We start from the raw sequence: 24,360 nt of genomic DNA, 5'->3' as shown, positions 1-24,360 counted from the left end.
TGGCAAAATAACTAAAGCACATTTTCCCTTCATTGGAAGTTGAACGCACCTGACTCTCACCCTAGAAGACCTATTCAAACCAAAAAGGAGTATTCTCAACAACTAAGAGGAAAATCAAATCATGGAAATCACATTACAAATTCTCACGAAAATCTCATTAGCATGCAATCCTGTATTTGTATAAAAGGAATATACGATGTTAAATCACTTTTCTTTCATTCATTCAATCCATTATCATAACTTTTGGCAATGCAAAAATCTTTAGTTAAAGAGAGCAGTGATTAGTTGCCTGCAATGGAAACCAATGCTGCCGGAGCAACTAGCAATAGCTTGTATGGGGATTTTGAACATTAAATCAAATGGCTTACAAAGGAAGGTCAACGACTCTTGAGGAGATTGCTAACTTTGCTCATCATTTATTGTCTCACCTCGACTATCTAATTGTTCAAAGTTATAATCATAATCAGATAATCCCTTCTTAACAGCACCTTCTGTATCAATGATCTTGTGTTTATTAAATTTCAGTAAATCAGTTTCTGGTTTTTCACTTATGTGCATATATGGTATCAGCACTGGATTGGGTACCTTCTTTGGTTGTCTACCTGTTTTTTGCTTGATCTCATAGTATTCTTGCCTTCCCTATCTCTCTTGCCATTTTCTCCTCTGCATTTCATTCATAAATTGTGTGGTCTGTTGGCTTTGGCTTGTTTATTTCTTAGGCTTCTTACCCTTAATGTTTGCATACTGTCATTGTCTCCCTTATTGGACTCACCTATATTTTAACCCTATTAGCTTGGTAATAAGTCCATTTCAGCATAGAATAACAAAGTTAATCATAGCTCAAGCAAAAAATAAATGACACAAGATTCTATATCCACATCAAAACCCAAGCTTGTCATTGTTGGAATTCTGAATCTTAACACACTAGAAGAGAAGTTCGATGAAACAATTGCCTTCATTACTAATACCCATTTTCATACTTCCTTAAACAATTTCACAGCCTATTGGGATTATTATTAAGTTAGAGACACTCTTTCAAATTATGAAGTCATAATAATTTACTAACATACTACATAAATCAAAATTTATGATAGTATTTTCTTACTACTAGTAATTCACATCTAATGATATTCATTCAGTTTCTCTAACAGAAGCAAATTTATTCTTCAAGAAAAAAAAATGAATCATGTTTCCCAATTAAGCACTCTAGTTCTAATACTTCTTTTCTTTTGTTACATTTATACAGATCACAATAATAAGGGCAATCAAAATCAGTTACTGTGATGTAGCAAGCCACAAGATAATTTACCTTTGACACTAATTGTGCCCCTTATATACTTTGACTCCATTGAATTTGAATCCAACTTCACAATATCATACAATGCCCACTGCCCAGCTCAATAGATGTGACCATAAAACTATACATTGTTGCTGTTGCACAGATACTGTCTGTGAAAGTTCCATGTCCACAAACCTAGCCTCTTTTAGCAACTGGTGGTTTGTGATTCCAAACTTTCTAGATCATCATCTGATTTTCTCTTGCTATAAGGATCAGTGAATTGAACATCCTCCATGCTATTTTCCTGTTTGAATATATGGATTCCAATTTTTACAGGGTGGATATAGGTATCTAAACCACATGGACCTGTAACCTTCAGATGGTTCCAGTCATTTTCGACAGGCACCTCATAGGGACTATTTCTGAATTTTATCTCTCGTAGATCAGAAAGATATGCATGGTGCATTCCTATCAGGTAATGGTGACTATAAGAGGAACATTCATTGCCATTGATGAACACCATGGGACGAAAAATTTGGTCTTACATAGGTGCAACAAGAAGACAAAGAACCTTGTCAGGGAACTTATTGCGAAACCAGAAAGAAATTGAAGGTCCCCCCTGCTTTGCTGATTGAACCACTCTGGAATCCTATCTCCTGGCAAACAAAACACAGTGTTTCCTGCCTCATGCAGTTCCTGTTAGCCATAGAGAATTCATGAGTTTACCAAAGTTAAGTACACTGTATATTATTAAATAAAATACACTTCAAACGAGATAAAACCTGATTTAGGAACATGCTTATACTTGAGGAAGTCAATGATTTACAGTTTATTGCAAAGAAATGCTTTAAGTTTGGTGGAATCCCTCTAATTTCTCGAAGATGCTTGCAATCACACACATCAAGTATCCTTAAAAATTGACATTCTTTGATGCATTCAGGAAGGATTGTGAAATTATTCTCAGCTATATATAATTCCTTCACATGAGCAAACCACGTGAAATCTATTGAAAAAAAATCATCATCCAGGTTGCAACTTAAGGTGCTAAGCTGTTTTACTTTTGAAGATACTATTGATCCCATTTTACCTTCATCCTCTTCCTGTTTTAACCATTTCCACCCTTTCAATCCCGTAGCGGAAGTATTAGTCAGTTCTGGCATCATGATAATGCTACTTGGCACCTTAACCATTGCACTGCTTGAAAAAGATAGTCGGTAATTTTGGAAGTCCGGTAAGATTTTGAAATGAAAATGGAATTTCTTTTATGGAGGATTTCAACAAATAAAGTTCCCTTATGTTTTCCATCTTTCCTAATACTTCTGGAAAACTCTCAAGACTGTAACAAAATGAAAGATCAAGTTTTTCAAGAGAGGTCAACTTGATAGGTGGAAAACTCCCAAGTTTTTTGCATCTAAAAGCACTCAATATTTTAAGTTTATCCAGAAAACCGATTGAATCGTGAACTGTAATTAAATTCAGACAACGTTCAAATGAAAATTCCTCCAAATTTGGGAGACCAGATACGTTAGGTATCTGTGTTAAGCATTTACACAGATCAAATTCAAAATTCTTAGATCCACGAACTTCTGCAAATACAGAAAAAAAAAAGGAAAAAGAAAGAAATAAGAACAGAATGAATAATCTAAAGTCAATTTATTAAATCACAAGATGAGGAAAATGTACTCTTTAAGCTTGCCTCAGCTATGGGGTAACTTGCATATGGTAAGTTTTTTTGGATGAAAATCAGATGGTAAACAATGTGAAGGATATTTCCACCTTTCTAGTACTCTCAAACTATTTGGAAGATATTTGGGACCTTTGGAAAAATTACCATTTCTAATAATAAGTGTTTTGAGGTTTTTCATTTGAAGACCTTTCTATTCCATTCTATTATTTCTTCTTTGTCAAATCCCGGTAAATCCAGACATGATTTCAATTTCACTAGTTCCCTGTTAATCCAAAAGGCGTGAATCAACCACCAACACAACACAAGTATATGTAAGACTTCAACACACATTTTTATTAGAGAATTTACTTATTATAAAGAAAAACAACAACTATGATTTGAACATATGATAGTAAAACAAGATAAATCAAGATATGAAACCAAATCACTCATTAGTCTCACCCACCTTGTTGACTTCCAAAACTTGAATTATATCTTCCGGTAACCATAGTCTACTGCGCTTCCCTGGCTCTTTTGGTGATTCCTGCCTCACAATTTCTTTACCCATCTGCTCAATCAAGTCATGTAATGTAACTCTACCATACCAACTAAGAGATTTTTCAACCAACACTCCAATATGATATTTCATGCAATCAACATAATGAGCACAAAGTATATCTTCAACCTCTGTCAAGGCATATCTATTAAAGCAACAAGCAATGTTAAGAAAAACATTCTTCTATTCTTCCTCCAAAGCATCAAAACTTACTTTAAGTATCTAAGATTTTATTATTAGGAATTCTTTTAAACTGTTTGATAGCAGATTTCCATTCTTCATGTTTTTTCCAAACAAGTTGGACCCAAAGCCAACGTAAGGCCAGAAGCATAAATTACTACATCATTCAATACCTCTTTATAACTTGGATCAACTTTTTTTGTTTCAAAAGCTTTCCATGTAATTCAATACCTTCACCTCATATGTTCTTTTAACCCCATGAAATGCTAGCAGTTGTTTGTCCGGAGAGGTGATGATGACTCTACTACCTGGACCAAACCAATCAGGTTTTCCAACAATAGCCTGTAGTTGTTTGTGCTTGTCAACATCATCTAGAATCCAGAGTACCTTCATTGAAGCTCCTTGTTCTACACTTGCTAAGTTGGCTTCCTTCCCTCCAAGTATTTCCCAAAGAAGGATGTTTTGAAGATGTTGTAACCCATGCTTGTTTGATTTTTCTCTCACATTTTGAAGAAAACACAACCCATCACAATGGTGAGCAATCAAATTATAAACTGCTAGAGCAAGTGTTGATTTTCCTATCCCACAATTCCGTCGATCCCTATCATGTGGACACAATCATCAGATCAAACATCCGAAAGCTTCTTTACTTCTAGTACTCGTGACTCTAGTCCAACTGGGTAACCTGCAACAGGTAAAGGAGCATGATTAATCTTGCTGGAGACCAACTCAACAATCCTCCCAATAAACTCGTATTCATATCCATCTCTGTTTCAAACAGAACAATTTTTAACAAGTAAAACTAATAGCCTCGTATCCGTGTTTGATACCGATGTTGCCATGGTTAACCAGCATTTCTTTTTCTCTTTAAATTTTAACATCAAATCATTAGACAATTGAAACTAAATCAAACAAAAAATGATGAAGTAAAAGATTAGTAAGCTGTGGTACCCGTGTTTGAAATGAAAACCAGACAAGTTAGCTACTTGATGCAGAGCCTTCTTCCAATTCTCCAACTTCTCCATGTTGTGGTTGAACCTTTCCTGATGCTTAGTCAATGCTTCTTCATAACTACCTTTCTGGTGCAGACATCAGAAGGATCCACGTTATAAAAAACTGGCAAAACCAACAGATTTTTCCTCTTAAAGCACTCAAGAACGTAGGCAAGTTCATCTAAGAAAAATGAGAAAGAAGCATAATTTATAGAGAGCACAGTGATGGCAATCCTGGACTCTTGAATTGCCTTCAGAAGTGCTGGTGTTATTTTCTCTCCGCTCTGAAGCTCCTCATCATCAATGAAAGTTAGATTCCCCTGTCATCAAGAGCTTTGTAGAGATTGCCAGTATAACCATGTCGTGTGTCTGAGCCTCTGAAGCCGAGGAAAACATCATAATTGAAGGAAGAGGCACATGATCGCAAAGCCAGGACGAGAAGAAAGTCTAGTATGATTTTTTTGGTAATGTGAAAGTCTACTATAATTCTGGATAGAGTGTTAGGTCACCAAAACTTGGATGAGGTTTCATTTGTTTTTTTTTCTGGCCTGCATAAAAGAAAACGATGCAATTAAGTTTGATGGTGCAATCAATAACAACAAAATATTTTGCTCAACCTCTAAAATGACCTCCCCTCTGTCAGAAATAATAATTAGAACATGAAGGAAAGTGAGTTTGTGTTAGAACTTAGTAGATAAAGTGTGTTAATTAATATGCATTATTTTCGTGTAATCACTAAGTATTTGAAGGGTTGTTCACATTATGCTCATTTATTGTGTTAACTGAAGAATCATGTTAATGACTATAAGTTGATCTCCAGTCTCTGTATTTTCTAACACCCTCGGAGTGGAATGTATATGCGTTTTGGATCCACTGACGATTTTGTATAATAAAATACCAACAGTGGATGATGCTGTATCACTTTTGGGTTTTTGAAATTAAACCAATTGGATTTGTTGATCATATCACTAGCATCAAGAAACCTTTCACGAATATATATAAAATAATTAATCTCCTTGATATTAGTTGTTCTTCTAACATGATTCTTTATCCCGATTTTGTAATTTTAATAAACTTTAATCAATGAAAGAGTGTGCGTCGAAAATATGTTGTTAGCACTTCTCATATTCATTTTTATTCTATAAATTAAAATTCTCAATTTAGAAAACACTCTTTTCTCTCCATCAATCAGACATTTTCAATATTTTTCTTTGAAAGATACATTTCACACTCTATTTTGTAATGTGCAAGATGTAACACCTTCTATCCTCATATACATATTTTATTTTAAGTACAAAATTATATAAAATGAGATTTTATTTAAGTATAAAAGAATTCATGTAGATAAAAGGTTTTTGGAGTAAAGCATGAGATAAAGTCTCACGTCGCATAAAAGTGTAAAGGTTAAGTACCATATAGAGCGTGGTGTCAGATTTTCTTATATGATAGTTCGTGGTCCACATTATTTATTCTATTTTTTTTCTTTATTTTATTATTTTATAAAAATGACTCTATTTTATTCCTTATCAAATGAATAAATAAAACATATTTTTTTAGTTTCCTTCAAACCATTATTTTAATTCTTGATTTATTTAATTATAAAAACCTCATTATTTTTTTAAAACTCTATTTATTTTTAAATAAAATATCTTTTAATTTATTATACGAAAAATAGGTAACATATCTGTCTACCATTTCAAATTAACTTTGTTTGTCTTTATATATATAATTTGATTTTCTTAACTATTTATTTGTTTTAATGTAAATATAGCTTTACATAACAATTTAAATTTTTTACCCTAAATTTATTTATATCATTAAACATATTTTTATTATAAATTTTAATTATATAAAAATAAATATTTATTACTTGCTATGCAAGACTATAATATACTCCATTAGTTATTTCACGAAAGTACTAACAACTAGTATAATAATACTTTTTGAATTAAACTAATGAGTTTATTGAATTAGCGTCAGCCTATTGTTAACAACTCAAGCTTAGTATACGACAAATGTGACGAGAGATCGTTGCCTTCAATCATTATTAGGCACCAATTTTTCAGCAAGGGCTAAAGTGTATTGCTAGGTAGAAATTGACTGTGTACAGCTATAACGTCAGATTCTTTAGCATATGACAATTTTTATAGTTGAGCAAAGACAAAAATTAGCATAGCATATTATTACTATTAGCATGATCAATATTTTGTCCTTTACAAGATGCAACTCTCACCAATGTTCAATGATAACTAGGCAAAGTAGTTTCTTCATTCTCCAGGGCATTGATTTCTTCAACAACTTTCTCTTAGAAAGAAAAAAAAAAAAGAAGAAAAAGAAGCCGCATGCATTATCTTGGCATGTGGATAACACAACGCAGACACTCCCCTTCCTTCATGAGATTGAAAGCTTTGTTAATGTCATCAAATGACAAATTGTGTGTTATGTAGTCATCAATCTGGATTTCCTGCATATTAATCATAATAATTGTACATTTTTCTTTTGTGCTAAAATCGCTGCTTGAAGGTATGCGTCTCCAATATCAAACTAAAGAAACATAATCCATGAGGAAAAAAACATATTAAGCAAGAAAATAATTCTAATAAGCAATTTAAGCTGCATTCCCAATTCCTTCCTCTGCCCCCGCCCTCTCAAAAACATCTCTTTCACAGACTTTTGACTGACTTTATAATGAAAAACAAGATTAAGTCACAAATACCAGCTATATATAGACATAACATAGCACATCACATCCCATGCTCAACTTTGTAAGCAAAGTTTTTTTTTTTTCTTGTAATAATGATAACATGAGAGAGAGAATTTTCTCAGGGTAATGCTACAACTCGCAAAAACTCATTTTTGAACCATTTGATTTACCTTTCTATCTATGGTGTCAGTTCAAAATTCAAAGCATATTTTCTGCACAAATCAACATGAAATCTAATAGTTCTTCACATTTGTTGTCTTCTCTCCTAAGTGTTTGTTCATGTAACATTACTAAATTTCTATCTTCTCTTTAGAGTTATTCTAATCACTGGCCGATAATGAACATAATTATCTTTGCGACAAAATGACATTTTTCAAATAGTCATAGAGAACCATTTATGCAGAAGGTAGACATTGCTACGTTTCAGCTTAGAGTAAAAATATATAAAGTAGTCATGTTCAGATAAGAGGAAGTATTTTGGGTACTGTTGCAGTTACCTTGTTGAGATACTTCTCTACTAATGAAGGAAGATCAGATTTAGGTTTCCATCCTCCAAATAGAGATCCTTTCAATGTTCTTCCCATTAGGAGTAGCCCATAATGAGCAGACATCTCAGGCTTCACCTTTGGCACACCAAGTGTTACAGTCAAACCCCATCCCTGTGTGAAACAAGGAAAGATAGAATGAAATTCAAGTATAATGAATAAAAGCTTTTAAATGTCAACACAAAAAATTATAGGTTTATAGAGTATTACATCACAGCATGACTGCAATGCAGTGGTTATCATATCAGTGTCACCTACACATTCAAACGAGAAATCTGCCCCACCATCAGTAATGCGCTTAATAACCTGGAAATTTTCAACATATATAAATGCTTGTTAACTTGGTATGACTTCAAAACTTTTTCTTTGTGTACATACTCACAGTTTTTGTGCTTAAGTAAAATCATATTTAACTAAATTAACATTAACAATAAATTTATGAATCACACATGTAATATTTGATCTAGCAGCATACTCTGGAAAGTCATCATCCATCAATTACAGTTACATACAATATTCTCCATAAAATAAAGTATGAAAAGTTAAATCAAATGTTTCGTAATGAGAAGATCAACCCACCTGAGCTATAGGTTCTTTGTAGGAATTCGGATCAACAACTTCAGTAACCCCAAAAGCTTTGGCTGTGGTAACAACCAACAAGACAACAATAAGTAAATCAAGGGAATAATTAAATATAAATTAAGAGTAACTTGGGAAACTGAATGTAGTACCATTTTCACACTTCTGTGGATTGTTGTCCACACCAATTATTCGAGATGCACCTCTTAGTTTGGAAGCTTGAGCAACCTAATTTAAAGGAAAGTTAATTACAATTTGGAAAATATTATCACTCATCTGTTGAGAAGCCAAGATAGATACAATTGCTTAGTCCTTGTACTTACAGATAGGCCAACAGTTCCAAGACCAAAAATCACCACAGTTGATCCTTTTGACACATCAGCAACATTCCATGCTGCACCAAGACCTAGTGTTGAAATGCAATGAGTCCCATAATCAACAAAAAATGAATAATATATCAATAACATCAAACACTAAATGGGATCTACGGCTTTGACACTGGTAACAAAAGTTCATACTAAATTCATGAGGTATAAGAAAGGGGAGAAAAATAAGTCCAGCATCTGTGTTATGCCCTATAAATTCATCAAATGCCACTTAGAACTAACAATTGCTTCAATTGCATCCAATCTTTACCTATGCCAGTCAATGGCTCTGACATCATCAAATCTAATATTAAAACATTTTACTCTATCTGGTGTTTCCTTGCCAATCATTTCTGGACCTGCTTTGGTTAATAATCCGGAAATCCAGTACTGAGTTTTGGATCATCACACATTGAGTTATAGTTTTTCCGGAAGTCCAGAAGCAGTAACAAGTCATCAATTAGCAACTCTAAACATGCTATTAAAAATCATCTTTACCACAAATTATTGGGATCAAAGTCATTCATTAGCAAACTACAAGATATTAAAGCAAATAATGCAAAACAAAAATAGATAAGGACATTTTGCAGGGTAAACCTATGTGGCAAGCATCTATGAGCCAGGTCATAAAACACTTATATGCCCTAAAATCAGTTTAAACTGTAAAGAATAGTAGAACTTTGAAAATCAATCAGCCTCAAATACGCAACAGGATTTGTCAAAATGCAAAACAACAAAAAAGAAAATCATTTTCATTTTAAGTTTTAACTAATTTAAGAGATAATCAGACCAATTCACTTGGTGGCCTGCAGCTGAGAGGATTACTTGTGATGATTTTACAATTATATATATTCCCTTTGTTTATTTGCCGAGGCCATACTGTTCCTTTGACACTCAAACTGATGAACACAGAGACAGAAATCATGCCTCCTCTAACCATTCATGGGAAATAACAAGAAACAAAAAGATTCAGACAGCTTAATGGCCATTAACCTGTTACTATCTCAAGTAATTTAAGTACATGGTTTTAAGTTTACAATGTTGATTACTGAAACTCCATTGATCTATTCCCTATTTTTAGAACTAATAATAAACAGTTGAAACGTTTACCTGCAGCAACCCCACAGCTCAGAAGACATATTTTCTCAAGAGGTGCAAGGGGGCTGACTTTCACAGCACATCCAGAATGGACTACTGTATATTCACTGAAACTTGAAACTGCACAATAATGGTAAACAGGCTTCCCTTTTAATGAGAAGCGTGTCTTCTGATCACTATGCATTAAACCCCTCCTTTCCAATCCCAAAATTTGGCAAGTGTTACTTTTTCCAGATGTGCACTGCCTGCATGACATGCATTCTCCAATGAATACTGTTAGCACATGGTCCCCCTCTTTGAATTCAGTCACTCCCTGTCCCACACTCTCAACAATCCTGCAAAAATATACCAAATATTCAATATCTACTGAGCAAATTACACCTTATGCAATGATTTAGCTAAAGTAGTGTCCTTGATGCAACAATGTATCACATTCCCATGCATAGTTTATACTTCACTCTCAGCTGATCATTGTCACTATAACTCAACTTGGCATATCAGTATTTGATCAAATTCTCATACTACCCAATTGGGTAACTCTTAAAAATACAAAAATTCTTTTTAAGAAATTCAACGAAAATAACCTAAGGATCACTAGTGATTCAATGTTGTCTTAGTCCAAAAGTACAAACTAAGAGTAGATTACCCTGATGCTTCGTGGCCAAATATGCGAGGAAATATGGCCTGCAAAAAAGCACCTTGCATTAATTGCTTAACTCCATCCAGTCATAAACTCTTAACAGAAAATACAATAATCATGATAGAAAGAAATATTCGTGACTAGACTAATCCACCACACCAGCAGCCATCATTAGCTTTTTATAAAACAGTAGCCATACTCTCGAGAACGCAACATTTAATTCAAGATTTATTAGTAAAACAATAATCAATCACATTAAACATCAAATGTTGATACTTGATAGGTATACATTGCCTAAGATCTTAGTATTGAATTACATCTCATAGAGAGTGGTTGCTGGTCACTTGTTACCCAACATATGATTCAAAAAGATCCATGGAAAGTTTTATGAAGCAAATTCTCCATTAAAGACATGATAACAAGTCAAGACTTACATGAGATTCCCAAGCGGAGAGATCACTGCGACAGAGAGAGGTGGAGACAACCTTAATCCTAATCTCCATTGGTTGGGGAGGACTCACTTCTACTTCCTCCATCACCAATGCTTCCCCAGCTCTCCATGCCACTGCAGCTGCACCATGTTCCACATGCAATTAACAAAAGCTATACGAATTAATATCCCATGTTCATCATAAAAAAATGGACAGACAGAGATATCAAAACAAGAAAATGAAAAAGGAAAAGGGTGACTGAGTTTACCTTTGCAGGTAATGACTTGAGGGGAAGACATGTTGATGAGTGAAAGAAGAATTGCAAAGTGGAAAAGAAAAGAGTGGAAGAGAACTCGAAATGGTAGTTGGTGATTGCGGTGGTTGTGGTAGGTAGAGTCTGTCAAGACACGGAGTTAGTTGGTATACTTTGGTAGGATTAAGAATGTCGTAGTAATAATGTGGATGTGGCTACTTTCGCAGCTTGCCAATGGACTGAATTTTCAAGTTTTGAGTTAAATTAATGAAAATTAGCAAAGTATTTACCGGTTTTATTTTTGGCTAAATTGTAATTTGATTCCATAATTTTCTAAATCCAGGATTAATGTAGTAACCCTGATTTTTAATTGTAAAATTTTGTTCTTCTACTGTTATATATTGACGACTTTGGTTCATCTGTTATATTATTACCTCATTATTGTGATTATTAAAATTAATAAGTTAGTTATAAATCAATTTTTTGACAAAGTAATTATAAATTAATTAAAAATTATTAATTATTAAAAAATTAATTTATAATTAATAGTGTAACTGTTAATAATTCTTCAAAATAAAATAAAAAAATAATGAAATTAGGGAAATTTAGTAATGATAAATAAATAAAAAGCTTGTGAAATTTATTAAAGTTGGGTGCAGTTTTTCCACACTCTGGCATATGAGCATATCCCTTGGATTTTGCTTATAATTTTGTTACAGCTGCTGGGGCCAAAAAAAGTTTAATCATTTTTTTAGGTACGGATCCCTAAAAACACTTTCTTTTTTGTGATTCTTTTATTATTTAACTACATAATAAATGTATTTTCGACTTTTATTTTCTTTAGTTGGTGGTCTCACTCGTTAACATTTATCAAATACTAAAAAAATAGTGCATGATTTAAATATTGTTTTTCAAACGCATCCTAAAAAGCCATTAACACAGCTTAGCTAAGTCTTGGTGAACAGAGTTCCAATTCCCAGCCAAAACTTCAGCATTCTATCCTATTAAAATGCACAATATCGCAAATTTTTGTTTGGAAGTCATCAAACCAAACCAAACTGACATGGACAGAAAATAACAAAATACTTGAGGGCTAACAAAGAAAGTATAGTTAAATTCTTGATGAATCATTTCTTCAGTAGAACATAACGAACAACACGATTGCTGCAATTATCAGGGTGCCAGAGCTTTTGATCCAAGCGGCCGATAGTGAAATTATCCGTTGCAGCTTCTAAGAAATACTCAAGAATGGCATCTGAAATCAGAAAACACCATTCAGTATTATGCTATGAATTGTGGTTCCAAAAAGGAAGAAAAAGGAATGCCATTCTTTACCATTTCGGAGTTCTCCCGCCAAAAAAATTGTTGTATTAGGTCCAGAGAGCTGCACAAGGGTCTCTAGCAGATCCAAAACATCCCCCTCACTGTACACTACATCAGATCCTAGCACTGAAAACAAGACATCATGTATTGAATCAATAAGCAATGCTAGCAAAGTATCATGTGAGACACAGGTAATTCAAACATTTAACAAGGCATACAAATCAACGGAAGAACAAGATACAATTAGCTAAAAGTCTATGATTTGAATGATGACTGTAATCACAATTCACAGCAACACAAATGACTGACATGTAAAAAGTTTTCTGATGCCTGTGGTTGAGTCTTGTTAGCTCTTAGATGTGAGAAGGCATTGGGGGAGAGAACTATTACCGAAATCCGGTGTGGGGTCAATGAGTTATGAGTTCTGAGTCAGGATCTTCTCCCCATGTGAGTTCAGTGGAGGTTACAGAACCCGTAGAGAAAAACAATGACCTCACCATCCAAAAGGCCTGCAATGTAACTAAGGAGGACAAAATAAGAAAGGTGCATCATAGAATGAGTGAGAACAAACTAAAATATAATTCCTAGCCATTTTTGCTAGACAACTTAGTTTGGATAAACTTTTGAACAAACACTTAAAGAAAAAGAAAACAAGAAGAATCAAGGAGGTAAAATGAATCAAACTTCTCCCGTGAGATAAAATCAACTTATACACAACTAATGGAGTAGCAAGATGAGGGCTCATAAAAAAATTTAGGCGAAAAAGTAGCTTTTAACCTGTGGGAGGAGAAATTTGATTGTTATTATCTCCTTCATTCATTTTATTTTCTTCTCCAGTAAGGACAAGTCGAGAATTCAAACTGTCTCTTGGTCGTAAATGCAAAAGCAAAGCTCTACTCTACTAGTTCATTAAATCCATAGGGTAAAAGCAAAAAATAATCAAGAAATTATGGACAAACTATAGCCACTTGGCATGAACAGATCAACTAGAATGAGATTGCAATTTTACTAACCCAACCCATCCACAACCAGATCCCAATTCAACAATATTGTTTCCCTGGAAAACAAGCATCCCTGAGTCAACAGAATGCTCTAGAAACTTCCCCAATACAACTCCACTGTCCCACCTCACTCCTCCAGTAACTCCAGGCGTCCCCTTAAATCAAAAGTCTAACTATGAACTGAATTCAACAATATCCAATTCATGGTATGATGGCCATTTCACCATTAAATCTGAAAACTAAAAACCAACAATTAGAAAAGGCACAAGATAAAGCAGAAGCAGTCTGAGCACTAATGTGAATTATCCATGTCAACAGAACCATTATACATAAACGATAAAAAAAAAAGCACAGAATCACACGTCTCTATCCCTCAATCACCAAAACATGCAAAAACAAATAAAACACAGCAACAAACATTACAGTTAGTCACTAATTTGAGTTAGTTTCTTCTATTAGCTGAGTTTCGTTCCTATACAACAAGTGTACATCATCCAAGATACTCCAGACACTACATATATAAATGATTACTCAATAAGTGAAATTGATCATTTTCCCCAAATTCAGAGCTTCAATAACACATGTCATGAACAAGGGCTGTTGCAAGCTTCTAACTTTAAGCAAAAACAATCAGCATCATGGTATTTTATGAAAAGGGTAATCACGTTGGGGCTAAACTCACAACCGGGTCATCAAGTTATAGCCCAAACAAGACAAGCATGATCAAAATCAAAGCTTTAATCAATAAATAACCTTTAACTAAAACAGTGAGAGAGATACCAAGGAAGAAGGGGATTGAAGAATGAAGAGAGTGGCCACAAGAGTCGAGCGAAAGTTGATAGGAAGCTTGAGAGACAAAGGCATTGGGTTTGGAAAGTGTGGGCTGCTGAATGCCCCAAAGCAGCATGGTCTCCTCCGCAGCAGATTCCTCTCAACCAACCATGGACCGAACCTCACCATCGTAAGGACCCAACTTCACCATTGGTGCCACTCGTTGTTGTTGGCCATGGTGTCCTCGCTCTCTCTGTCTCTCGGATTCAATTGGGTTTTTAATTTGGGTTTAATAATCAATTTCCTTCCCAAATTATTTTAAAATTTTCAATTTCATCCTTAAAATATTAAAAAGTTTAATTTAGTGTGTTTAAAATTGAATTAATTTGATCTCTTCCATTAAATTGGCATTGGCATTGAGGGCGTTAAGGTTTCCGGCGGTTTCATTTGCAAATAGTGTGAACTAAAAACCGCCACTAATTTTCTCTTTTTTTTCCTTTCAACCCTCCTTCCATAGTCCTCTCGCTCTTGCGCTCTCTTCCGCGCGACCATCACCAAGGCCCAAATACGCACCGCCGCGGAACCTCGGAGGGACTCCGGCACCGCCACGCTACCATGTGCCCTCCCTACCACCATCAGTGAGCCCCATCGATCCACCACCGACCTGAATTCGTTAGGTTGAAATTCGTTTATCCGATCCATACTGGAGAGCGCGGGCGTCGACGTGTGGGCAGCTAAAAACCACCCCCTCGGTTAGATATCGATCCAGTCTTGGATAAATGTAAAGGGTATGTTATGTAACTTCTGTGTAACCACCCCGATACATTGATATAGCACTAGGATTTGGAACAAATCGAATGACTAAAAATGAAGAACAGAATCCCAAACAAAAAGAGATTCTGATATGATTGATGAAGAATGCAGAGGATTACAAGCTATGAAGCACGAACACCCCGGTGTCCGGTCTCCGTGTCATGCTTCATAAATATGACACGTGACACACTCAGACTGCTAACTAATTCCATCAGCTTTCTACTATCATCTAATTTGCAATCCAATTATAGATTACAGTAATGATCCTGCATCATACATGCTTGGAGATCTCAAGATAGCCATTACATCAGTTACAAAAAATTGACTCCATAATATCACTACCCAATTGAATGCAGTTAAATGTATATAACCTAGTGCTTGACCCAAGGAGACAAATTACATTTTCACACTTGACTGCTTCTAAGCTAGGTCTCTGAAACCCTAGGTACGATCTAATTACAGGATTACACCCCAATCACTTGCCAACCCTAACACACACATCCCTTTCCTTTTCCAATTGCAACTTGCAAAACCTATTTTCCATTTCTGCTGCCAAACACCTCCCTCCCTTCTCCTTATCTTCTTCCAACTTTTTCCCTTTTGTGTGCCTTTGCCTAGCGACCATAACTCATCCCTGTCGTTGAAGACATCGTTGCATGTAAGTTGTTTTGCCTCATTTTTTTTTCATTGTCTCAATTAACCAATCTGGAACACGAGTTGTCCAAAAGAGATGTTTCATGAATGTAATAGGTATTCTAGACATGTATTCCTATATACTTATAATATGAAAATGTACTTCAAAATATCTATTCAAGAATATTACATTCCAAAACAGAAGTATTTCAAAATGCATTTTTTGATTGCGAATAATATTTTAAAATTGAAATTTCAACATAATTAAATTGGATTTGTTACTAGGATTGTGTTAAATTTTTTAGATAATGCACTGTGGTGGGGAGGGTGGGTTTGAGGGAGGTACTGTGTGTAGAACTTTAATGGAGGTTGGTGTGGAGGTTCCAAGTTTAGGGGAAACAAGGTTTAGAGAAACTTACAAAAAGAAAGTGTGATCTTGGAATATTTCAAAATTAGGAGCTGTAGGAAGTAACAGCCTGAATCGAGCCCTTGTGTTTTCTTTTTTGCTCAGCCAAAAAGAGTATTGATTCATTAAGGCAATTGCTATTTCTCACTTTCTCTCTTTGCTTATCCACTTATCTCATCGATTTGTTTTCTAAAGATAACCTCTTCTGAAAAGAATGCACTCCCTGATGGAAGTCTCGTGTCCCTAATGGAAGGCAACGAGAAGAGACAAATCAGTGTACGAAAGGACCAAACTTATTGGCATGAGAAAGATCCTCTTTTTCTACAAAGGAAGAGCCCCTAATGGACCAAAATCTGATGATGTAATAATAATGATTTTGACTTACCGTAAGAATTATGATAGAACAGTTACATGTATTTTTTTTAATAAATTATCATTTTAAATTTTCTATTCAAAACAATTGATGATGTCTCTCAAACTTATGACGGGAGTTAATGGATTGACAATGTCTTATTATGTCACCAAATAGTTGTTGTATAATAGTAGAGATAAAATCTAAAGCAAAAAATATCTTTTAAAGAATTAAAATAAAAAATATTAAATTTTATAAGAACTAAAGGGTTATTTAATTTCAATTTTTTTTAAAAAACAAAATAATAAAAGGTTATTTAAGCTCAATTTAAAAATAGAATTTGATTGGACTTGTTTTTACTAGGTTTTTTATGATTTAAAATGCACCCAAAAGTAATTATTTAAGAGAGTCCAAAAAATAATATTTAACAATGGGTTATAATTTTATATTTTAACATCATACAACACTAACAAAGTCCCAACAGGCTTTTGTTGTTTCAAATTTTTAAAGAGTGACTTACAATTGTGTAAATTTTAATGAATTTTAATTAATAAAAAAAAGTATGTTAGAGAGTGACGTCCAAACACTCCTCAAAATATAATTTGATGTATTTTGATTATTCTATTATAAGATAATATAAGCTCAAATAATTGTTCATAATCTAAAATATATTTATCTATATACAATTATTACTTCAATAATTATTAATAAATTTTATTAAAAATAGGTTTTTAAATAATTTATCATACACAAGAAAATTCAAATAAACTACAATATATTTTAAACCTACTTTGATTTTTTTTTAATTCTAACTACTACGATAATAATAATCATGGATTAGACCATTCTTTTTATTAATTCTGTTGTAAAGGTTAGACCGTTGCGAATATATATGTGTGAATACTAGTTTAGCTGAGTTCCCCTAATTAAACTTTACAACATTTTAGTTCATTATTATTTTTTATTCCATTTTGTCCCAAAAGGAAAATTGTACCAACTACCAAGTAAGGTATCTATTTAAACATCATATATTTACTAAATCAAAAAATTAAATTAGTTAGTATTCAAATAATTTTTTAATTAAAATTTGCAAATGTACTTTTAATTCAATATGCTAATATTCAAAAAATAAAATAAAAATTGAAATTTATTATTAAATAAATATACAACAAATAAATTACATAAATACAATTCAATTATTTATATACAGTAGAACTTGTATGGACAAATCTAAAATTAAACAAAAAAGTAATAAATAAATATTATATTGAGGTATTTATTTATTTATTGAGGTAATAAATTTTTTTATTCCATTTTATCCCAAAATGTACCAAGTAAGATATTTTAAAAAAAGGATAAATTACTATTTTGGTCTCTAAACATGTAAATCAATGATAATTTTATAAAAAAAAGTTTTATGTCTCCTTTATAAAAGTGAAATATATTGCCAATTAAAATACAAAAAAGTTCAAACATCTACAAAAGGTGCACAAAAGGTCGGACATGCAGAAAAAATCCACGCTCGCTGATTCATGGATAAGCCGAAATTGGCAAAGGAAGCAGCCGCCATGTTCCCTTCCCTATATATAAGACTCCAGTCTAAATAATTTGTAGCAGACAACGTTAGAGCTCGCAACTCATGACAGAGTGGGAAACTATGCTGTTGGTATGTAGGACAACCATCCTGCACAAAACTAATAGCTTTCGGCGAGTCTGACTCCACAACTATTTTACCAAAATCATACTGCCTTGCAATCTTAATACCATGATAAACACCCCAAATTTCAGCTTCATCAATTGAGCAATAATGTTCCATATCGAGCTTAACTGAAAACCCAAGCACGAATCTACCACTGTAGTCTCTGAATATACCTCCACATGCTGCAGTTTTAGAACAAGGATCGATGGCACCATCCATGTTTAGCTTCAGCCAAGGATCAACTGGGGGCCTCCACTTGAAAAGGTGATCACTACTACATGGCTGAGTATGATCCCTCATCATTAACTTGTGAGAAGGATCGGCTCTGATAAAATCTTCATAACGAATTATGATCATCATGATCATATAAATGGGCGAAGAAGCCTTTGGATCGAGCAGATCAATCTCGTTTCGAGATTCCCATATCACTTCCACTGCAAACCAGAACATAGTTGCCCAACCAACTGAAAAAGATAAATTTCTTTCCAGCCACAGTGTTACCTCATCAATATTAAAAAACGTCACTTCTAACTCCAAAGGTAACACACTTCTCCAAACGGCAGCCACCTTTGGACAATCACGAAGAGCATGCAGACATGTCTCCTCCAACGCGTCGCAGCTCAGACAAGAGGTGTTTACAGAGTTATGCCTATATCTCCTCTCAGCATTAGTACTTAAAGCTCCATCTGCAATGTTCCTCAAAAGAATTTTAATTTTTTCAGGACCAACCCAACTCCATAACCTGCAATACAATAAGACAGGTATTTTTTTTTATTAATTATATGAGCCACAACACCGCATATGAAACTTGCTTGTCCACATACCTATGATTTTTAACAAGTTGCTGTGATTCAGAACTGTTGAGAACATGGTCTAATTTTCTCTTTCTATAAGGATCGTCCAATCGAATGTCGTCCATGCTGCGTTCCTCGTCCATGAATATATGGATTCCGGTTGCTTTAACGAGTGAGGTCTCTATCAAACCTACATATGTAACCTCCACATGGTTCCATTCCTTTTCTAAAGCCACTTCAAACATATCATCAATGATACATACCCAACTTAGATCAAAGAGATATGTATGATCCAATTCCAGCATCGGATATTTAGTGTCAATTGGTTCGTACTTAAATTCTTGAAGTTTGCCATTGATGAACACCATGGGAGCGGGATAACCCATTAGATCCCAGAAATCCAGTGGTGTAATAATAAGACAAAGAACTCTGTCAGGGAACTCGTTACGAAACCAAAAAGAAGTTGAAGGCCCCCTGCTTTGCTGATTAAACCACTTTGGAATTGTTGCTCCCGTAAAGCAAAAGTCAATTTTTTCAGCGTACAGTTCCTTTTGTCAAAATTCGTAAAGAATTTATAAGTTTACTAACATTAAGTACAATATATATATATATATATATATATATATATATATTAAAAAACAAGACAATACCTTATTTAAGAACATGCTTGAACTCGAGGAAGACAAAGATATACAGTTTATTGCCTGGAGGGATGTTAATTTTGGTGGAACCCCTCTAATTTCCTGAAGATACTTGCAATTACTCACAAGAAGATAGCGTAACAATTTAAATTCTTTTATGCATTCAGGAAGGAATGTGAAATTATTGCCGGCTAGGCATAAAGTTTCCACATGAGCAAACTGTGTGAAACCTGTTGAAAAAAAATCATCATACAGGTCGCAATACTGGACATCAAATTCACCGATCTTTAATGATAATATCGAGCCCATGTTTTCTTCACCCTCTTCTGAGTTTACCCATTGCCACCCCTTGCAATTTTGAGCACTAAATTTATTCAGGTTAAACATCGTGAAAATGCTACTTTGTAACTGAAAATTTCTAAATGATAAGTTTAAATATTGCAGTCCAATAAGATTTTGAAATGAAACTGGTAATTCTTTTATGGGAAGGTCATTCAAAACAAGTCCCCGTATGTTTTCCATCTCTCCTAATATTTCTGGAAAATTCTCAAGACTGTAACAATATGAAAGTTGAAGGTTTTCAAGAGAGGTCAAGTTGAGAGGTGGAAATGTCCTCAGCTTGCTGCAACCTTCGGCACTCAATATTTTAAGTTTATTCAGAAAACCAATTGAGTCGTGAACTGTAATTAAATTGTCACATCGTTCAAATGAAAGTTCCTCCAAACTTGGGAGATGAGATACGTCAGGTATCTGTGATAAAAATTTGCACTTGTCAAACTTCAAAACCTTTATATTCCTGAACTTCTGCAAAGAAAATAAGGGGAAAAAAATAAGAACTAAATGAATAAATTTAAAGTGAATTAATTAACTATCAAGATGAGGAAAAAACTCCTCAAACTTGCCTTCTGTGAGCCATGGAATCCAATTGACGTAAAGCAACCGTCAGGTAACTTGCACACGACAAGTTTGTTTGAATTAAAATTAGACGGTAAACAATTTGAAGGATACCGGTGCCATTCCAGTGCAATCAAACTGTCTGGAAAATAATTGGGACCTTTGGAAAATTTTACATTTCTAATAATAAGTATTTTAAGATTTTTCATCTTTTTGAAGGCATTTCCGTCCCATTCTACTATAGCTTCTTTCTCGGATGAGGAGAAATCCAGACATATTATTTCAATTTTACTGGTTCCCTGTTAATGCAAGAAAGACAGGAATCAACCACAATACAAGCTATATGTAAGACATCAATTCACCTGTTTAGACAGATTTACAAATTATCACGAAAAAGTTTACTATTATGTAAAAATATGATAGACAAAACAAAATCAAGAAAGCAAAGCAACCATCCATGATTCTCACTTACGGAGTTGTCTTCTAAAACTTGAATTATATCTTTTGATAACCATAATCTCTTGCGCTTCCCTGGCTCTTTCGGGGATTCTTGCTGGTCAATTCGTCTGCCCATGTCCTGAATCAAGTCATGCATGTTAATTATACCATTCCATTTAACCACTATGAGAGATTTTTCAACCAACACCCCAATATGATATTTCATGCAATCATCATAAAAAGCGTGAAGTATAACTTCAGCCTCTGTTAATTTACATCCTTTGAAGCAACAAGCAAGGTCAAGAAAAACACTTTTCTCTTCTTCCTCCAAAGCATCAAAGCTTACTTTAAGTATTTCTAAAATTTCTTTTTTGGGAATTCTTTTGTATTTTTTTAAAGCAGATTCCCATTCTTTTATACTTTTTGTAAACAAGTTAGAACCTATTACTTCCAAAGCCAGTGGAAGGCCAGAAGCATAAGTTACTGCACGTTGCAAGACCTCCACGTAATTTGGATCAGCTTTTTCCTTTTTAAAAGCTTTCCATGTAAGTAACTGAAGAGCATCGTTCTCATCCAATTCCTTCACCTCATATGTTGTAATAACTTGATGAGGTGCTAGCAATTGTTTGTCCCGAGTTGTGATGATGATTTTGCTGCCGGGACCAAACCAATCTGGTCTACCAACAATTGCCTGTAATTGCTCGTGCTTGTCAACATCGTCTAGAATCAAGATAACCTTCTTTCCCTTAAGCCTAGACTGTATCATTGAAATTCCTTGTTGCTTACTTGTTAGGTTGATGTCCTTCTCTCCTAGTATTTTTGAAAGAAGGATTCTTTGGAGGTGTTCTAACCCATCCTTGTTTGATTTTTCTCTCACATTTTCAAGAAAACAAAAACCGTCAAACTTCTCATCAATTATTAAATTATTATAGACAGCTCGAGCAAGTGCTGATTTTCCTACCCCACCCATTCCGTGAAACCCTATCATGTGGACACCATCATCAGATCCAATATCCAAAAGCTTCCTTACTTGCCGCACTTGCCACTCTAGTCCAACTGGGTAATCCGCAACATGTAAACAAGCAGGATTAATTTCCCTAGAGACCTGCTCAACAATCTTCTCAATAAACTTGTATTCATATCCTTCTCTGTTTCAGACAAAACAAGTTTTAACAAGTTAAACGAAAAGCCTTTTGCATGTATCCGTGTCTTAATACATATATTGTCAAGTTTAACAATCATTTCTTTTCTCTTTAGATTTAACGTCAAATAACCAGACAAGTAAAAGTTAGTCCAACAGAAAATATAAAGTGAAATAGATTGGTTTGGTTGGGTACCCATCTTTGAAATGGTAGCCAGACAAGTTAGCTACTTGATGCAGAGCCATCTTCCATTTCTGCAACTTCTCCTTCTCAGCTTTGAACCTCTCCTCATGCTTAGCCAATGCCTCTTCATAACTACCATTCTGGTGACGTACGTGAGAAGGATCTACCTTATAAAAAACCGGCAAAACCAACCGACCTTTCCCCATAAGGCACTCAAGTATAGTTGCAAGTTCATGTAAACAAAATGATGAAGAAGCATAGTTAATAGAGAGCACAATGATGGCAATCTTAGACTCTTGAATTGCCTTCACAAGTGCTGGTGTTATTTCCTCTCCTCTTTGAAGACCCTCATCATCGATGAAAGTGTGGATTCCCTTGCTATGAAGAGCGCTGTAGAGATGGCCAGTAAAACCATGACGTGTGTCTTCCCCTCTGAAGCTGAGGAATACATCGTAGCTCAAGGAAGAGGAACGTGATTGCAAAGCCATGATAAGAAAACTTGGTATGATTGTGGATGGCTGCTTGTTGGGTCTCCAAAATCAAACTTAGAAGCAAATAAATATGAAATTGTTGAAGTTTTTCGCGGGCATGGTGTACATCTGGCCGATGCTGACTGAAACTTTTGGAAATTAAATACTCCTTTTTTCTCTCATAATAGGTTAATTGTTAAGCGGATGATGAACATCAGAGTTTCCGCGGAAGCTTCATATGTTTATGTTTTCTGGTCATTCACACCTTATTATTACTATGCAGTTACCGATCGACCAGAAACAGCAAGGAAGCTACCAAGTTCTTCATTATTCTGAAACAATATTCCGTCAATGCCGCGTGTGATATATTCTTGTTTAACAAGCTCTTGTCTTGGTATTTCTTTAATAAAAAAAGGAAAGTCTTTTGAACTCTTGGAAACTGAAAAGCATATTATCACATCTCCAAACACTATGACTTCAATCAAATTGAGAAAATAAATATTTGATTTTGATTAAGACTTAAAGTTTTAGGATTGTTATAATTTTAGTTTTTTAGTTAATTTAAAATCTTTCCGTTTTTAATTTATAGATCAATTATTTTTTTTAGTTTTAATAATTTTTATATTTTTTCGTATTATATATGAATTCCAGTGTTATTCTTATATTATATCTTAAAATAGTTTCAATTATGTTTAAAATAAAATATGTTTTCGTATTGTCTCTCATAATAGGTTAATTGTTACGCGGATGATGCACATCAGAGTTTCCGGTGAAGCTTCATATGTTTATGTTTTCTGGCCTGCTTAAAATAAAATAAGGCAATTAAGTTTGACAAGTAATCAATAACAATCAAATATTTTGCTCAACCTTGCAAATATGGTACCCTCATAATGGGATGTATTCGCCTTTTTGGATCCAGTGGAGACAGGGTGAGGCTATCTTCTTCAATTTAATATAGAATAGTTATATTTAAACACCCAATATTTTTAAACATCTATTCTATATTCATCATTTCTCTCTTCTTTACGTCACATCATATTTATTAGTTATTATTTTTCTCTTTTTATTTCTTTCATTACATATATAATATAAAGGTGTGAGCCACTCGATTTAGATTATGTTTGGTCAAATTCATGATCCAACTTAATCAAATTTAAACGATTAGTTTAAATCACTTTTTTAGGAGAAAAAAATGAAATTCAACTCAAACTAATTTGTCTAAACGGTTTGGGCTGAGTTAGCACATAAAAATATTTTATTCTATCTATTTTTTTATGTAATATTTTTTATAAGTTAATTTTTTTATTAAATAAATTATACACAATTATTTCTTGTTATACTTTTATTAAAAAAAATTATAATGCTATCACACTTCAATCCACTCTATAGACTTTTATCTATTTATTTGTCCATGCAGATTAGAAATTAAGTATATTATATTCGAGATAAGGAATTTCAATAAATACACCGAGGATGAGTTTCAAACATTTTTTTTTTATCAAAACCAATGAG

At 33.9% G+C, this 24,360-nt stretch overlaps 3 protein-coding genes and 1 pseudogene across 4 annotated transcripts in view; all 4 read right to left on the bottom strand.

Moving 5' to 3' along the window:
* Nucleotides 1-1,105: 1,105 nt before the first annotated feature.
* On the bottom strand, nt 1,106-5,175 carry LOC114368441 (annotated as a pseudogene).
* A 1,648-nt stretch (nt 5,176-6,823) lies between these two features.
* LOC114425553 (alcohol dehydrogenase-like 6) lies at nt 6,824-11,478 on the bottom strand. The gene is made up of 10 exons (XM_028392497.1): nt 11,304-11,478; nt 11,039-11,175; nt 10,611-10,648; nt 9,977-10,299; nt 8,825-8,907; nt 8,654-8,729; nt 8,502-8,563; nt 8,133-8,228; nt 7,875-8,036; nt 6,824-7,137 (listed from the first exon to the last, which is right to left on the bottom strand). Exons 1-10 carry the CDS (start codon nt 11,332-11,334, stop codon nt 7,021-7,023), a joined length of 1,125 nt encoding a protein of 374 aa, XP_028248298.1. The 5' UTR covers nt 11,335-11,478; the 3' UTR covers nt 6,824-7,020.
* A 685-nt stretch (nt 11,479-12,163) lies between these two features.
* The window catches only part of LOC114368440 (protein N-lysine methyltransferase METTL21A-like), a 59,390-nt gene continuing 47,193 nt past the window's right edge, over nt 12,164-24,360 (bottom strand). Inside the window, 5 exon segments of the mRNA XM_028325715.1 lie at nt 12,164-12,543; nt 12,624-12,737; nt 13,002-13,032; nt 13,034-13,150; nt 13,597-13,767. Of these exon segments, the coding sequence (XP_028181516.1) occupies nt 12,416-12,543; nt 12,624-12,737; nt 13,002-13,032; nt 13,034-13,150; nt 13,597-13,767 (561 nt within the window). The 3' untranslated portion in view covers nt 12,164-12,415.
* On the bottom strand, nt 17,961-23,202 carry LOC114368675 (TMV resistance protein N-like). 2 transcript variants are annotated; one of them, XM_028325902.1, is made up of 6 exons: nt 22,391-23,201; nt 21,088-22,201; nt 20,624-20,914; nt 19,731-20,525; nt 19,111-19,628; nt 17,963-19,028 (listed from the first exon to the last, which is right to left on the bottom strand). In XM_028325902.1, the coding sequence occupies exons 1-6, from the start codon at nt 22,864-22,866 to the stop codon at nt 18,056-18,058; spliced, it is 4,167 nt and encodes a 1,388-aa protein (XP_028181703.1). In that variant the 5' UTR covers nt 22,867-23,201; the 3' UTR covers nt 17,963-18,055. The 2 variants fall into 2 exon arrangements, with proteins under 2 accessions (XP_028181704.1, XP_028181703.1); XM_028325903.1 differs by lacking the exon at nt 20,624-20,914 and having other exon boundaries at nt 17,961-19,028; nt 22,391-23,202.

Source organism: Glycine soja, chromosome 9, assembly GCF_004193775.1.
Source record: "Glycine soja cultivar W05 chromosome 9, ASM419377v2, whole genome shotgun sequence".
Taxonomy (NCBI): domain Eukaryota; kingdom Viridiplantae; phylum Streptophyta; class Magnoliopsida; order Fabales; family Fabaceae; genus Glycine; species Glycine soja.
This window is presented reverse-complemented; position numbering and strand designations above follow the sequence as displayed.

Coding starts and splice junctions, on each gene's coding strand:
- LOC114368675 (XM_028325902.1), bottom strand. CDS start 22,866: ATGGCTTTGCAATCACGTTCCTCTTCCTTGAGCTACGATGTATTCCTC. Junction 20,526..20,623: donor GATTCCATGGCTCACAGAAG/GCAAGTTTGAGG, acceptor TTTTCTTTGCAG/AAGTTCAGGAATATAAAGGT. Junction 19,629..19,730: donor CAAGCATGTTCTTAAATAAG/GTATTGTCTTGT, acceptor TTTTGACAAAAG/GAACTGTACGCTGAAAAAAT.
- LOC114425553 (XM_028392497.1), bottom strand. CDS start 11,334: ATGTCTTCCCCTCAAGTCATTACCTGCAAAG. Junction 11,176..11,303: donor TCAAGTCATTACCTGCAAAG/GTAAACTCAGTC, acceptor AACATGGTGCAG/CTGCAGTGGCATGGAGAGCT. Junction 10,300..10,610: donor TTTGGCCACGAAGCATCAGG/GTAATCTACTCT, acceptor ATATTTTTGCAG/GATTGTTGAGAGTGTGGGAC.